At 40.8% G+C, this 17709-nt stretch overlaps 2 protein-coding genes across 3 annotated transcripts in view; one reads left to right on the top strand and one right to left on the bottom strand.

Annotated features, from left to right (window-relative positions):
• Positions 1–201, bottom strand: part of CRIPT (CXXC repeat containing interactor of PDZ3 domain) — an 8094-nt gene extending 7893 nt beyond the window's left edge. Inside the window, exon 1 of the mRNA XM_034764422.1 lies at positions 104–201. The gene's annotated coding sequence lies outside the window, so the exon portion shown is untranslated. The remainder of the gene's footprint in view (positions 1–103) is intronic.
• Positions 1–17709, top strand: part of PIGF (phosphatidylinositol glycan anchor biosynthesis class F) — a 45351-nt gene that overhangs the window by 352 nt on the left and 27290 nt on the right. Inside the window, exons 1-4 of one of the 2 annotated variants that reach the window (XM_034764420.1) lie at positions 122–209; positions 1232–1482; positions 2274–2365; positions 3570–3686. In XM_034764420.1, the coding sequence (XP_034620311.1) occupies positions 1255–1482; positions 2274–2365; positions 3570–3686 (437 nt within the window). In that variant the 5' untranslated portion in view covers positions 122–209; positions 1232–1254. Of the gene's footprint in view, positions 1–121; positions 210–1231; positions 1483–2273; positions 2366–3569; positions 3687–17709 lie in introns of those variants that run through there. The other variant, XM_034764419.1, reaches the window with a different exon arrangement.

Raw genomic sequence — 17709 nt, forward strand, 5'->3', positions numbered from 1 at the left:
ACAGGTCCCCCCCCCCCCCCCCCCCCCCCCCCCCCCCCCCCCCCGGCCCCCCCCCCCCCCCCCCCCCCCCCCCGGCAGGCTGCTTCTCCTGCTGCTCCCCCACCTGACTCCTTTCTTCCGTAGGCTGCTCCTCCCGCTGCTGACCAAATTCGGGGATGAATCCTGGTCACGTGCCGGCTGAGGCACTTTGCACATAGGCTAAGACGAAGGCAGGTCACGGCATTTTGCTCCTCTGCAAATTGTCTGATGGCACAAAGCCTGCGGTGCAGAGTGTCACTGCCTGGGGATGCAAACATCAGCAGGGCCCTTGCGTCGGATGTTGTAGCAGGAAACATTATCACAATCCGTTGCCAATTACAGGTTACAAAGAATAATATTAAGCAGGAACCCTTCCCCTCCCCAGTGTATCTTACAAGACTGAGTAATTGTTTTGTCTTGGCAAACAAAACCAGGATTCCCCATATATCTGAGAAAATCAGGAGAGGGTGGGCTGAAGAGTTAGCTTCTTGAATTTCTTTTTGGTTGTATGTAGTAAAGGTTAAATCTTAGTTACTTGAATGCCCTGCCTCTCAAACAGTTACAAATTTAGGTTGACTAGAAGTGGATAGTTAAGGTTGAAAATTGCATCTGCTCTTTAAAGGGTTTCCATCAATTTATAATTTATATGTATTTTTCTATGGCCCCATGTTTTAACACTGTAAATTATGAAAGCAAATATTTTTTCAAATCTGCTTTTTGGTTTTTGTGCTGTTTGTTTACTTTTTGTTTACTCTGTGTGCTTTTGTTCACATGGAGAATGAAAATGCTGAGTTTCATTTTGTTTGTATGTATTTTCTCTTTGTGCTCAACATGGGAACCAGTATATCACAGTGTTGTTGCAAACACTTCAGAGTTCAGAGTAATGTTTATATATAAAAAAATCAAAAATGTTTCTATTAGTTGTCTCAAAATCAAATTAATCAGTAGTGAATCAGCATCATCTAGGCTGTGTGAGTATTCAGTTCAGCCAGCTTTTGAACCATTGGGTGACCAATTTTAAAGTATTTTATTGCTGTTTTTTTATTCTGAAACTTTTTTGGAATGAAACATAATGATTGCTCCTAAACTGAGTTTTCTGTTTTAGAACAGCACATAATTTATCTTGCTATGCATTCTAACCAGGAAAAATATTTTTCCTCCCTCTTAAAGTTTTCAATAATTAATTACAATAATGTTGTTTGCTTTATTGTAGGTGGATATTCAAGATAGAACACCATGAAAGATACAGAAATAAAGAGACTGCTGTCTGCCCACATTGTCTCTGTTTTGTCCATTATCCTAACAACTATTGTTCCACCTCTCTTCTTGGAGAACTTCTCAGTTTTGGGAACACACCTTATCTGGTTGTGCATCTGTTCTATTTGTGTAACTACTGTAAATATAATCTTGTATATAATACTTAAACCAAATCCATCTTCTAAGAGAATTTCATTTGCTCACAAGGTAAGACTTCGTATAGTTAGCTTAATGCTAGTAGCTTTGAGGGAGGATTGACTATCTTTTTACTGAAGGAATCAGCTAGGAAAGTGAAAGGACAAAATACCATTCAAGTGCTTGGTTGTCAAATCTTGGCCTTTGTAAATGATCTGAGTAAGTGTGTATTACCTTTTGAAATGAGTCCTGTAGTTTTTATTGTCAGGAGGGGGTCGCAGTCCAATGAAGTTTGAGAAACCCCTATTACAGGATTGTAGAAAGTTAGATACCCATTTCTGAAAGTGGCACTGTCCTCTTGAAATCTAGTCAGTTTTAAAATGTAGTTGGAGTCAAATATAGTTTTATATACTATGATGTCTCTGAGTCTCTCTGCCAGTTTTTAAAATATTTTGTTTATTTTTTAATCTTCCTTGGTACTTTGTGGAAGATGCATTCCAGTAAAAGAAGCATACAACACAAAGGTGCACGGGAAACAAACTGGGAAACATTTTTTTTTTCATGTTTTCCTTCTCAGTTATAGTCATTGTAGGTGTTATTTGTAATAGTACTACAGTAGGTAAAACACATTTTCAAACTGAAGTGTGATTTTATTTTTTTAAGCTGATAGTGCTTTAAAACATTAAACACAGGAAAACTTGTATATTAAATGATTAGTTTCAACCGTAGCCCAGTGTAATAACTTCATTGGCATGTTTCCAAGGCAGGCATAGTGGAACACTGTTGATAAAATGAAGAATATATATTGCTTAATGTACTATTTATAGAGCATTATCCTGATATTTTAGTGTTTTTTTTTTTAGGTAACCAAATTTCTAAAATGCTGTGTATTCTTCTTCATATCATGTATACTGTTTCACGGAATTATCGTTCTTTATGGAGCACCACTAATAGAGTAAGTCTGAAAACCCTATCTTCACCTAAAAGCTTTAAAGCTCCTTACAAATATTGGTTAAAAGGCTTTGGATTAAATTCTGACCCAAACGAAGTTAATGGCAAAATTCCCATTGATTTCAATAGAGGCAGGACCTCACCCATTGTCTGTATACATTTTGAGGCAGGCACTAGTAGGAATTAAAAACAGACGGCTGACCACTTGCCTTTTAGTATATGCTCATTCTGTTTTATAATCTACATGGAAAAATGATTAAAAAAAAAATAAAAAAAACTGCATGGGAAAGTTGCAGTACAGTAGCACCTCAAAGTTACAAATACCTCGGGAATGGAGGTTGTTCTTAACTCTGAAATGTTCATAAGTCTGAACAAAACATTATGGTTGTTCTTTCAAAAGTTTACAACTGAACACTGGCTTAATACAGCTTTGAAGCTTTACTATGCAGAAGAAAAGGGCAGCTTTTAACCATTTTAATTTAAACGAAACAAGCAAAGAAACAGTTTCTTTACCGTGTCAACTTTTTTTTGTTAATGTTCCCTTTATTTTTTAGTAGTTTGTTAAACACAGTACAGTACTGTATTTTGCCTTTTTTTAGGGGGGGGAGTCTTTTCTGCTGCTGATTGCATACTTCCGGTTCCAAATGAGGTGTGTGGTTGACTCGTCAGTTCGTAACTCTGAGGTTCTACTGTAGTTGTATAAATGTCCCATGTTCTGCTGTCTTTTCTTATCATATTAGCATTTGGGATGTAAGTTATAGGGGGAAACCTGCTTTGCATCTGTCATGGCTGCTGTTTGGAAGTGGCATTGAGATGCTGAGTAATGACATCATCATGCAGGTAAAGCTCGTTATCTGCTTCCACAGTCAAACTAGAAAGATGAAAGGTTTGGGAAAGTAAAAAAATCAGTGGATACTTTAGTTCAAAAGTGACTATCCGTACAAATTACCAGTGTGTCTGTTAAAGTTGTACAGGACCCAAATATTTAAGATCATTTACTACATTTTTTAGTTTGTTTATGGGGCTATCTGGGGATATTGTATTCCTTTCCCTTTATTCCTAAAGGCTGAACAGAAGAAACTGCTCTTGCTAGATTAGTTTTAAGAAGGTGTGCACATTTTCTAATGGAGCTGGCATTTTTTTTTAAACTTTAGACTCATTGTTCTTAATCTTTTTTAGTTAATTTTGTTATATCCCTCCTTTTATAGGTCAGTGCTTGAGACATTTCTGTTTGCAGTACTCCTATCTACGTTTACTACTTTACACTGCTTGTGTATGCTGGGACCAAACATCCAAGCATGGATAAGGGTATTCAGTAAAAATGGGTAAGTTTTCACTTTCCTCCTTACAATATAAACAGATATGATTGCAATAAAAACAACGAGGAGTCCGGTGGCACCTTGAAGACTAACAGGTTTATTTGGGCATAAGCTTTCGTGGGTAAAAACCCACTTCTTCAGATGCATGGAGTGAGAATTACAGATTCAAGCATAAATATATATTGGCACATGAAGAGAAGGGAGTTACCTTACACGTGGAGAACCAGTGTTGAAGGCCAATTCAGTCAGGGTGCATGTGGTATACTCCCAATAATTGATGAGGAGGTGTCAACACCAAGAGAGGGGAAAATTGCTTCTGTAGTGAGCCAGCCAGTCCCAGTCTCTAGTCAAGCCCAAATTGATGGTGTTAAGTTTGCAAATGAATTGTAGCTCTGCAGTTTCTCTGAAGTCTATTTTTGAAGTTTTTTTGTTGAAGAATGGCTACTTTTAAATCTGTTACTGAATGTCCAGGGAGATTGAAGTGTTCTCCTACTGGCTTTCGTATGTTACCATTCCTAATATCGGATTTGTGTCCATTTATCCTTTTACGTAGAGACTTTCCAGTTTGGCAAATGTTCATGGCAGAGGAGCATTGCCAGCACATGATGGCATATATCACATTAGTAGATGTGCAGGTGAATGAGCCTCTGATAGTGTGGCTGGTGTGGTTGGGTCTTATTATGGTGTCGCTAGAGTAGATATCGGACTGAGAAGGGAACAGGGTTTGTTACAGGGATTGCTTCCTGGGTTAGTGTTTCTGTGATGTGGTGTGTAGTTGCTCGTGAGTATTTGTCTGTAAGTGAGGATTGGCCTGCCTCCCAAGGCCTGTGAGGGTGGGAGATCGTTTTCCAGGATAGGTTGTAGATCGTTGATGATGCACTGGAGAGTTTTAACTGGTGGCTTCTGTTATTTTCCTTGTTTTGCCTATCCTGTAGTAGGTGACTTCTGGGTACCCGTCTCGCTCTGTCAATCTGTTTCCTCACTTCCCCAGGTGGGTATTGTAGTTTTAAGAATGCTTGATAGAGATCTTGTAAATGTTTGTCTCTGTCTGAGAGATTGGAGCAAATGCGGTTGTATCTTAGAGCTTGGCTTTAGACAGTGGATCATGTGATGTGTCCTGGATGGAAGCTGGAGGCATATAGGTAAGTATAGCGGTCAGTAGGTTTCCGGTATAGGGTGGTGTTTATGTGACCATCACTTATTTGCACTGTAGTGTCCAGGAAGTGGATCTCTTATGTGGACTGTTTCAGGCTGAGGTTGATGGTGGGGTGGAAATTGTTGAAATCCAGGTGGAATTCTTCAAGGGCCTTCTTCCCATGTGTCCATATGATAAAGATATTATCAATGTAGTGTAAGTAGAGGTGGGGTTCTAGGGGACAAGAGCTGAGGAAGCGCTGTTCTAAGTCAGTTATAAAAATGTTGGCAGACTATGGGGCCATACGGGTACCCATAGCAGTACAGCTGACTTGAAGGTATAAGTTGTCCCCAAATCTGAAATTGTTGTGGGTGAGGACAAAGTCACAAAGCTCAGCCACCAGGCGTGCTGTGGCCTCATCAGGAATACTGTTCCTGACACCTTGTAGTCCATCCTCGTGTGGAATATTGGTGTAAAGAGCTTCTACATCCATGGTGGCCAGGATGGTGTTTTCAGGAAGATCACCAATGCATTATAGTTTCCTCAGGAAGTCAGTGATGTCTCAAAGATAGCTAGGAGTGCTGGTAGTGTAGGGTCTGAGGAGAGAGTCCAAATAGCCAGATAATCCTGCTGTAAGAGTGCCAATGCCTGAGATGATGGGGCGTCCAGAATTTCCAGTTTATGGATCTTGGGTAGCAGATAGAATACCCCTGGTCGGGGCTCTAGGGGTGTGTCGTGTAGATTTGTTCCCATGCAGTAGCAGAGCGTTTCTTGAGCAGATGGTGTAGTTTCTTTTGGTACTCCTCAGTGGGATCAGAAGATAGTGGCCTGTAGAATGTGGTGTTGGAGTGTTGCCTGGCAACCTCCTGTTCATAATCCGATCTGTTCATTATGACTACAGCACCTCCTTTGTCAGCTCCTTTGATTACAATGTCAGAGTTGTTTCTGAGGCTGTGAATGGCATTGCGTTCTGTACAGCTGAGGTTATGAGGCAAGTGATGCTGTTTGTTCACAATTTCAGCCTGTGCACATCTGCGGAAGCACTCTATGTAGAAGTCCAGTCTATCATTTTGACCATCAGGAGGAGTCCACGCAGAGTTCTTCTTCTAGTGTTGGTAGGCGGGCTCCTGTAGGTCAGTGCTCTGTTCAGTGGTGTGTTGAAAATATTCCTTGAGTCGGAGACGGCAAAAGTAGGCTTCCAGATCACCGCAGAACTGTATCATGTTTGTGGGGGTGGTGGGGCAGAAAGAGTCCCTGAGATAAGACAGACTCCTCTGCCAGGCTAAGTTTGTGGTTGGCTAGATTAACAATATTGTTGGGTGAGTTAAGGGTACCACTGTTGTAACCCCCTGTAGCATGTAGGAGTTTAGATAGTTTACTGTCCTTTCTTTTTTCTCTCTGTAGAGAAGTAGAGTGTGCGTTGTAAATGGCTTGTTTTGATTTTGTAAAGTTCAATCACGTGGAAGTTTGCGTGGAAGTTGGTTTTGCTCCAATCCCTCAGACAGAGACAAACACCAACAAGAGCACTATCAAGCATTCTTAAAACTACAATACCCACCTGGGGAAGTGAGGAAACAGATTGACAGAGCGAGATGAGTACCCAGAAGTCACCTACTACAGGATAGGCAAAACAAGGAAAATAACAGAATACCACTGGCCATCACGTAAAGCCCCCAGTTAAAACCTCTCCAGTGCATCATCAACGATCTACAACCTATCCTGGAAAACCATCTCCCACCCTCACAGACCTTGGGAGGCAGGCCAATCCTCACTTACAGACAAATACGAGCAACTACACACCACACCACAGAAACACTAACCCAGGGAGCAATCCCTGTAACAAACCCCGTTGCCTTCTCAGTCCCATATCTACTCTAGCGACACCATAATAAGACCCAATAATAACCAATAACTTCAATTAGAAGTTGGAGACATTGACGTTTAAAAACTGCAAACGCGATAGTAGTAATTCTTTACATGCAGATTTTTATTATGTATATCATACTATAGGTCTATAAGGTTAGAGTCTGATCACACTTATTTTTACGTTTAAGTGAATCACTATCGACTTAAGTGGAGTTACGTCTGATTAATACCAGTGTAGAGAAGATCAAAATTAAGCATACTGTGTGTAATAGTTACATGTAATGACCTTTATATTAGCATATAAGCTGTGCATGGGCTTTGGTAGTCATTAATCATACTTTTCAGGTCAGTTGCATAGGGCATTTTCTCCTTTCACTCTAAAGAGTAGAGGGAAACAGAAATTAAACCTCTGAAAGATTTAATAAAAGATATTGAGTATTTTTAGTCAAAATAAAGTAAGACTAAGTACTAAAATATTGTCAATCCACCGCATTGTGCTGGGTGGTTTTAGCTCACCAAATGGTAGGTGAGTTCATGACACGTATTCTACAATGATTTCCTCTGTTCTACTAGGTTAGATTTCAGCTTTAACTCAGTTCCATTCTTTTCTAGGATTCAGTTTAGCTTTTTAATGTTGTTTTGAACATAATTATTTGTATGGCTGTACTATGCTTTAGGAGGCAGGCTTGTCTTGTCTTGGCATTTCCACTTGGAGAGACCACACTCCCTTCATATCTCGTTTTCAGTGTCACAACATTTTAAAGTAAAATACATGTTTCATTCAACATAATGCAGCTGATTCGACTCATTATCTACTGGGTGCAAATCCATTGCAAAGAACTAGGTAGTAATCTTGTAGTCATCTAGTATCTCAATGGTTTTCCTTTCTGGAAATTAATTTAATTTATTAACTGGAACCATGCTCGCAGGAGTGAGGTGGAAGTCAGGGGGACATGAGCTGAGGGAGGGGCTGATTGTGGGTGCATTGTGTTCCCAGGTTGATTTACTGGGTTTACCATGTGGAGTGAGGAGTGGGTGATTTGATGGTGAGGGAGAATGGAGTGGGGAAGGACTCCCTCCTTTTTCTTCTTAGGCAAAAAAGTTTGCCTTAAAATGTTTTAGTATGTTGAGTTGTGGGGGAGGGGAAAGGGAGAGAATTTTGTACATAGTAGGAATGTATTTTAGAACAGGGAGCGGTAATCTTTTCATTGAGTTCATTGCATCAGGCTCAATAACTGTGATCTTATTTTTGTAACCCTCATCCACCTGTGTATGTTTTAAAAATCAATAAACCAAGCTCTGTAGTAGGTGCATGTGTTTGTAATGAAAATGCTATAATTAATATTCTATTGCAATGACAAAAAAAAGCTTAAAATTAGAAAGCTATTAAAGTCTAGCTTAATGAATACAAATATCTATCCTGAAAAGGGTTAGAGTTGTGTTATGCATTCATATTGCCAAATTATTCACTTTGGAGCTTTGTGAAATCTTTCCACTATTTTAGTATATACTCTGGTTTCTCTTCATATCGTATAAATCTTTCTCCTAAAACAAAGATCCAGATGTGAATATCTTTTCACATAACTATTGTAACATCGTGTTCAATATGCCCCACCATAGGGCTGAAAGGGCTTTTCAAGTGGACTACTTATCACATGTAATCCTTTATATCCTATTGGTATAGTTACAGATGAGTCAATCCCTTACTTCTTACATAGTTGAACCTGATCCTGCAAGATTTGTAATGTTTCTTTGAGTGCTGGGCACCCTCAGTTCCCATTAGTATCGCTTGCGGAGGCATTCGCCACTTTGCAAGATCACTTGTGAATTAAGTTACTGTGACATCAGTTTTTAATTTAATGTCTCCTTTTAAAAGAATGTTTGCCCTTTTGTAATGACTTACATAATTTTTGAAGCCACATAGATCAGATCTGTGTATTATAAAATAATCAAAAATTGCTGCAGAATTTTCCATTGTGTAGTGCACAGAGAAGAATTGTGGACATAATGTTCTCAAATAAAAAATGTGACATTGGATTGTAAGTGTCAAATCTACAGTTTAAAATTGTGTAAAAACAACTTTTGTTAGTTTAGCCTTCTAGGATTTGATTTAAAATTGAACATAAATTGATACTTTAAGAGTTGGAACACTTCAGTGTTAGCACAATATTTATAGTATACATATGCATGGGATCTCTTTGAGATACACCTCTACCCCGATATAACGCTGTCCTCAGGAGTCAAAAAATCTTACCGCGTTATAGGTGAAACCGCGTTATAGCGAACTTGCTTTGATCTGCTGGAGCGTGCAGCCCCGCCCACTCGGAGCGCTGCTTTACTGCGTTATATCCGAATTCGTGTTATATCAGGTCACGTTATATCGGGGTAGAGATGTATGTAAATAAGTTACTGTATTTTACTTCATGGCATCCTGTGCCAAATTTTAAGTAAACCCTAATCTGAGCTCCAGTTTTCTCTAATTCTGGATCCAAAGAATAGGTTGCCTAAGCCAGTTGCTTCTGGACTCTGTGTGTAGTGTGACAGCTAGTATTGCAGCTAATGTCACTAAACTAATCGCATGCTATCATATGCTGTCACAAGCTGATAGTGGGAAAGAAGACCTTTTTACAGTTTATCAGCATTAAAGGAGGTGGGGAAACTGCTATTTAAAAGGCTTTTCAGTAATTGCTGGCTAAAATAGCAGCCTGAGTAAAAGACTTTAGAAATCAGCTAGCAATTGCTGATTTTTACTGCTCCTGTTTGAGTCTTTGTTTCAAGCCACTAGTCTGACTGATCATGTTGAAAATCCCTAGCTGGCATTAGTTGCATTAACATCTGATACTGTGCTATAGAAAATGAATTGAGAGAGAGTGATTTTATTTGGTGTTGATTCTGAAAACCGAAGTATTTAGTTTCCTGTAAGATGTAACTTAATTATGACACCATATAACTGAATATGTTCTTGAGACTTTAAAGTGTCTTTTATGCAGAAGTGCTACATTAGAGCATGCCAAAACTAGAATTGCACATGAACATTCTACTCTAAGGTGGGATCCCCTGCCTACGAAAAGTGCAGCTGCACACCATGGGAGCAGACAGCCTCACCCAGAATTGCAGGGAGAGAGCTGGGCCAGACTCATCCTGTTAGCCCCTACTCCTGACCCACCCAGCTCATGGCCACAGTGGCCCATCCCTCTCTGGGGGCACTACATGGGGAAAAAGCTTACCCCACCGTCTGGGTGAGGGAACTGGGTCAAGTTGCCCTAGACTCCAGCACATTGCGATTATCATGGTGGGTGGGAAATGAGCCACTGGAGCTTTCTTATGCTGCCAGCTGATGTAGTTAGTCTCTAGCTCAACTGTGCTGCAGGTCCAGGAATTGAACCCTGCTGATGATGTGAGGTTGTTACTGTTGCACATAATAGAATTTGTATTTATTTTTCCTTTTAAAATGAGGAAATTGCATACAGAAACCTCGTTAAAATACATTATTTAGGCTGTAGAGTCAAACATTGAAAAAAGTTAGGAAATGCCAGACTATAGATTGCCTATGCAACCTTAACTCTGCCCCTTGTCTGTATCATAGAAGATTAGGGTTGGAAGAGACCTCAGGAGATCATCTAGTCCAACCCTCTGCTCAAAACAGGACCAATTCCCAACTAAATCATCCCAGCCAAGGCTTTGTCAAGCTGGGCCTTAAAAACCTTTAAGAATGGAGATTGCACTGTGTGATTGTATACTATGTCCTCCCAAGGACCCTGACTACTCATTCAGCGCATAGGATAAAAGATCCTCAGGGAATGAGGCTGCTATTCAAAATCTTTATTCAGTTATTGGCCCCTGCCTGCCTTACTGCTCACCATCCAAAGCCAGCAATGAATACAGAATTATTCATTCCTTATGGTCTTTTCTAAAGCACTCATCACCCTGATATCTGAGTGTCTCACAGACATTAGTGAATTTGTTTCCACTTCAAGGTAACAGAGTGGCAGAGCCAGACTTGGAACTCAAGATCTCCTGATTCCCAACCTTGTGCTCATTTCTTCAGATCACACTGCTTTACAGCCAGAGGTGCTGCAATACATAACTCCTGTTGACTTCAGATGCCTTTGCAAGTGCTCAGCACTTCAGCAGGTTATGCCCCGATGTCTCAAGTTGGGTAACCAGAAATTGGGGAACATGCACTTATTGTCCACTTGTCAATTTTAGTTTTAAGCGACTTGCTGAGCATCACATGGTATCTATGTCGCAGAGGCAGGGATAGAACTGAGGTCCCAGTAGGGGCTTTAAGCAGAAGATCATCTTCCCTCTTACTGCAGTTCTCTACTTACCTCCCCGCTTCTGCAGAAAATGAGGCAAGGATCCTACAAACAATCTCATTCACTACATAACCTTAATTCATTCCATGAGTGCCTTCCATCCTGTGTACTGAATGAGGCAGGAATCTTGTGGAAAAAATACATGATCATGTAATTAAAGATTTATCGTAATGCTTATGCACAAGAGGGGCAGATTAAGGTTGCACAAGCAATCTTAATTCTGGCATTTCTTAACATTTGAATGCTTTACTTTGTAACCTGAATTTTTTTTTAATATGGAGTTTTGGTATGTAATATAATTTTGAGTGTATGTACAAAAGCATGCATGGGATTTGAGTTGATTTTAATTACTATTCTTGACAATGAAGTAGCTCTTAGTTTAATGTTTTTTAACTGAAATAGCTGGTTAGGTTCCAAATGATCATTTAAGCATCTTTTAGTTATACAGTTTGTGACAGGTTCGGTCACAGGGATCCCCTTGGGACTGTCACCTGATGTGCTGAAATTACCTCTGAGCCCATTTTCCCTGCCAGCTTGGGACTTCCAGAACCCTGCCTTGTTGAGCCAGACACACTAGCCTGCTGCAACCCAGACCCAGGGTCTGGGCCATGCCCCCAAAGCTGCAGACTTTAACTAAAAACAGCTCAGCAGGTTACCTGTCTCCAGCACCCAGGCCCCAATGGGATCCAAACCCCAAATAAATCCGTTTTGCTCTGTATAAAGCTTATACACGGTAAGTTTGTATTGTTTGCCCTCTATATCATTGATAGAAAGATATGCACAGCTATTTGCTCCCCCAGGTATTAATCACTTACTCTGGGTTTACTAATAAACAAAAGTGATTTTATTAAGTATAAAAAATAGGATTTGAGTAGTTTCAAGTAATAACAGACAGAACAAAGTAAAAGCAAAAACACACAAGTCTAAGCCTAATACATTAAGAAACTGATTACAGGTAATATCTCACCTTCAGAGATGTTCCAATAAGTGTTTTTTTCATGGACTAGACTCCTTCCTAATCTGGGCCCAATCCTTCCCCCGGTACAGTCCTTGTTAGTTCCAGCAGACATCTCAGGTGGTAAGCACTCATAAGCATATTTCCATAAAACATATGGATTGCAACATCACACGATTGTTACCATTTAGTAAATGAAAACAAACTAAAGTGCACTGTATATATGTTTTAGGAAATGAATAATGAAGTGTGTTTATATCTAAAGTTGTCTAATGAGAGAGCCAAATTTTAGTAGTAGTAGTATTATGTTAAGCTTTAAATGTGAATACTTTGCATTGACAGGTAATTTGCCTGTGATTTATTAAAATGATTATGAATGCAGATGGAATATTAACTTTCGTCTTTGCAGAGAAGTGTCACAATGGTAGAAAACTCAGCCAGGGCACAAGTGAGTGCTTCTCCATTGACTGCACTGGAACTCTTCCTGCTTACACCACAACTGCATTTGGCCCTTTGGCCCAGTGTATTTTTTTTTTATAAGTGATTTAGTCTCTTATCATACGTGTGTTCTGGGTTTGGTTCTGTTCTGTATCTTCAATGATTTAGCTAATGGCATAGAGAGTACACTTAAAAAGTTTGTGGATGATACCAAGCTGGGAGGGGTTAAAAGTGCTTTGGAGGATAGAATTTAAAATTCTAAATGATCTGGACAAACTGGAGAAATGGGCTTAAATTGCAGCAAGGGCAGTTTAGGTTTGACATTAGGAAAAACTTCCTAACTATCCAGTGGTTAAGCCCTGGAATAAATTGCTCAGGGTGGTTGTGAAATCTCCATCATGGAGATTTTTAAGAGCAGGTTGGACAAACACCTGTAATGGATGGTCTAGATCAGGGGTGGGCAAACTATGGCCCGTGGGCTGGATCGGGCCCCTCAGGGTTTGCCCCCCGTGGCGCTGCAGGCCCTGCACCGCTCTCAGCAGCAGCCAACCAGACGTCCCTGCAGCCCCCGGGCCTTTGCCTCCAGGCACTGTCCCCCGCAGCTTCCATTGGCTGGGAACGGAGAACCGTGGCCAATGGGAGCTTCGGGGGAGGTACATGGAGGCACGGGAAGGGCAGTGCACGCGGCGCTCTCTGCCCCTCCTCCCCCCGGGACCACCCCAGAGCCCGAACCCCTCCTGTACCCTGCCCCCAAACTCCCTGCCTTAAGCCCCCTGCCTGCACTGTGCACCCCTCCTCCCTGCCCTGAGCCCCTGCTGCACCCCACACCCCTCCTGCACCCCAACCCCCTGCCCTGAGCCCCCTCCTGCACTCTGCACCCCACACCCCTCCTGCGCCCCAATCCCCTGCCCTGAGCCCCCTCCTGCACTCTGCACCCCACACCCCTCCTGCGCCCCAATCCCTTGCCCTGAACCCCTTCCTGCACACTGCACTCCCTCCCGCACCCCAACCCTCTGCCCCGGCCCTGCATACAATTTCCCCACCCAGATGTGGCCCTCAGCCCAAAAAGTTTGCCCACCCCTAGTCTAGATAATACTTAGTCCTGCCATGAGTGCAGAGGACTGGACTAGATGACCTCTTCAGGTCCCTTCCAGTCCTACGATTCTGATTCTTTGTGCTAGCTACAACTATCTTAATCATAACATTAAAAAAGAAGGCTAATAAGCATAATATTCTATATTCCTAAATTAAAAGGGACACCATTAATGTTGGAAAAAATTAGAGTTTCTCTCCTCTCCAAAAAATGTCAGGCTTGCATTGTAAGTATGTTATAGTCTATATTATATTGATCTTACAAACACACGCTTAACTTTTTGCACGTGAGTAGTCTTGAAATCAATCACATCAGTAAAGTTTATGTGCATCTGTAAGTGTTTGCAGGATTGGGGCCAAAGAGTCTAGATTCCTTGAAATGAGGGCTGGAGTTAGTCAAAGTATGTTATGTAACCTAGACACAGCACAGGAGCATTTGTGATGCAGTCTTTGATCTGTCAACCTTGACAAAATCTTTCCTTAAAGAAAAAGAATCTTAATTTTTTTGACTAATGCTTGTAGAGGGCATTACTGTTATCTTTTATCTTGGCTTCTTTCATACATTCACCAAGTGTCATTTTTGATATCCTTGGGAAGTAGGAGAAGAATTTTCACCTTACCCATACCACATCTTAAAGAATTACCTTTAAGAGAGGATTGTTTCAGAATCTATCACTGTATACAGTCATCAAACCCAGTACTACACAAATGGTAAACTCCTTGTTTAGAGTATTATTATTGAGCCAAAAATTACTTGTTTTAGCATAGGAAAACTGTTCATAAATATTAAGTTGTTCAACAAGCTGCTATTAGGAAAAATATTTCTGGCTAAAAGTGTGGGAGGTGCTCATTCAATAATAATTTCTCAAAAAATAGCTTTTTCAGTGTGGTCAGGTAATACAGGATGTCTAAAGCAAAATACTATCTTGAAATGGAAGTAAAATTTCAGTGGATAAATAAACAGTGTAGCTCAGGGGTAGGCAACCTATGGCACGCGTGCCGATTTTCAGTGGCACAAACACTGCCCAGGTCCTGGCCACCAGTCCAGGGGGCTCTGTATTTTAATTTAATTTTAAATAAAGCTTCTTAAACATTTTTAAAACCTTATTTACTTTACATACAACAATAGTTTAGTTATATATTATAGACTTATACAAAGAGACCTTCTAAAAAGGTTAAAATGTATTATTGGCATGCAAAACCTTAAATTAGAGTGAATAAATGAAGACTTGGCACACCACTTCTGAAAGGTTGCCGACCCCTGGTGTAGCTCCTTCCACCAAATTACAACAATCCTACTATGTCTGCCTTTCCTCCAACCCTTGAGTTACCTCATTCTTGGTACATCCTGACTAGATTTGGCAACGCTTTCTCATTTGAACAAGAAAATCCTTATAAAGCTTTTAAGAAAATCAAATATAAATAAACCAAAAAACGAAGAGACTATATATGAAAATGAGTTGGCAGTCCAGGGACACTCTGACTAATCATTATTGCTAGGAGACTCCCTGTGCAAACTCATGTCAAGAAAGTGCTAATATAATTCTGTTAAATGCAAACTACTATGTAAATGCAATGTAAGATGTTCCACAAAATGTCAAGAAATGCAAAATTAGTGTTGCATATCGTTTGTTGCATGGGGTAAACAAACAGGATGTACACACTTAAGACAAACTAGTGATGATAGAACGTATGTGCATCATGAAGCATTAACATGAATTTTTAACCTTTAGTCTTTTCATTTCTAAAAATTTGTTATTTCAACTAGGAAGTCATACTATTGAAAACAGATCTTTTGTATTTAATTGTATTTGATTTTCTTTAAATTAAACGAAGAGCGAATCCAGCGTTGTTTAGCATGTGGAATTTATGGATTAGATTTTGCCCTTGGTACCTACTAGAGGCGGGGTAGGGAAGACTCTCTAGCAATTTTCTTTGCCAATGGACCTTGTAAGTTCCCCGAAGCAATACTGATAAGGCAGAGGATATTCTTGGTAGAGAAGAAAAGCATCTACCCAGGAGAGTGTTTGCCCTTATGATGTGAGGAGGTTTCTTCAACCTTTGTCAAGGAGGCTCATAATTTAGGAATATGTCCAGATTGCCAGCTGCTCTTGCAAACTGGGTTGGGCACAGCATAATCTCCTGTGCAGGTTTCAGATGATAATTGTGATCACTTATAGTCTATCTGATCACAGTTATGTATGCATTTGTGACTTGATTAGAATGTGTTCTTAAAGTTACAGTTGAAGAACACTCAGATGCTACATCTGGTTCAGAACATGGCAGCAAGTCTGTTTAGTGGATTAGATGTGGGAAGCACATTACAACTCTTCTCAAACAACTGTATTGTCTCCCTGTTTGCTTCTAGGTGCAGTTCAAAATATAGACATAGAATATCAGGGTTGGAAGGGACCTCAGGAGGTCATCTAGTCCAACCCCCTGCTCAAAGCAGGACTAATCCCCAGACAGATTTTTGCCCTAGATCCCTAAATGGCCCCCTCAAGGATTGAACTCACAACCCTGGATTTAGCAGGCCAATGCTCAAACCACTGAGCTATCCCTCCCTGAATATTGATCAGTAAGGCCTTGAACAGTATGAGTCCAAACTGCCTGAGAAAACACCTTAATCACTTTCATGACTGCCAAGATCACTTGTGTGCTCTGGTTTAGAGACTGTGGTGATAGGCATAAATATAAAACCTGAAAATTAAGATAGGCAGTATTTGATAATCTCTTGCAGAGGAGGAGCCTACATTTTGTAATTTTTCCCCATGTGGGTCTGACATAACCCAAATTATTGGTTTTCAGGGCATGCTCTGAAGGTCACCTTTTCTCCTGAGCAGGAGGTTATGCGGTGTATTTTTCTGAAGGCTTGTATTAATATTAGACTACCAGCTAGTTTTTCTTTGTTTCTATGCACCCACAGATGTGTAATAGGCACTGTTTTATAAATTAACAACCAAATGCTCGCTTACATAGTTGAACTTGCAGACATCACTCATTTGAGTCCACCGACTTAAATATAAGAAACATTTTCAGTATACCCTGTTTCCCCGAAAATAAGACATCCTCCGAAAATAAGGCCTACTTACAGTTTTGCCTCTCGTTGTAATATAAGGCATCCCCCCGATAATAAGACCTCCCCGATAATAAGGCATCCACCGATAATAAGGCATTTTTCATTTCTGAAAAATAAGACATCCCCTGAAAATAAGACCTAGCGCATCTTTGGGAGCAAAAATTAATATAAGACACTGTCTTATTTTCGGGGAAACAGGGTATACACTCAGTAAACACTTTTCAGGATTAATTACCTGAAAACTTTTTCAAACCTTACAAAACCACTAGTATTTACAACACTGTGTTTAAGCAGAGTTGCAGACTTGTGTACTCCATCCTTGTCCAAAGTGTAGTTAGGTTTGTTCTTTTACAAGAACACAGTCCCTCAAATTTACAAAAAAAACCTTTTGTTCTTTAAGAAAGGAGAAAAAAATACAATAAACCCCCTTTGGTTAGAGAATGGGCAAGAAACATTCAGCCTGAAAGGTTGAATGGATCAGAGAATTGTATGTGAAAGCAGAGGATTATAAAGGAAAAAGATTTATAGTTGAAAACCGTTAACACTGTAACTTTTTCTATAGCAAGTGTTCTGACATCACAGAATCCTAATTCTAGAAACATGTGCTAGACTGTCATTCAGTTGTTTCAGCTATCCAGACTCTTGTCTGCCTTTTGATGACAATAACTTTTTGAATATATTTAAGTGGCAAAAACATACTTACAGTAGGGTTACCATATTTCAGCGAGCAAAAAAGAGGACGGGAGGAGCCCCGCCCTAGCCCCGCCCCTGCCCCTCCCACTTCCCGCCCCCCCTGACCTCCCAACCCTCCCCCCGTTCCTTGTCCCCTGACTACCCCCTCCTGGGACCCCTGCCCCTAACTGCCCCCCAGGACTATCTAAGCCTCCCTGCCTCTTGTCCCCTGACTGCCCCAACCTTTATCCACACCCCCACCCCCAGACAGACCCCTGGGACTCCCACGCCCCATCCAACCACTCCCCACCCCCTGACAGCCCCCCCCCAGAACTCCCAACCCATCTAAACCCCTCTGCTCCCTGTCCCCTGACTGCTCCGATCCCTCTCCGCACTCCTGCCCCCTGACAGCCCCCCCCAGAACTCCCAACCCATCTAAACCCCTCTGCTCTCTGTCCCCTGACTGCTCCGAT

The sequence above is a fragment of the Trachemys scripta genome, chromosome 3, assembly GCF_013100865.1.
Source record: "Trachemys scripta elegans isolate TJP31775 chromosome 3, CAS_Tse_1.0, whole genome shotgun sequence".
Taxonomy (NCBI): domain Eukaryota; kingdom Metazoa; phylum Chordata; order Testudines; family Emydidae; genus Trachemys; species Trachemys scripta.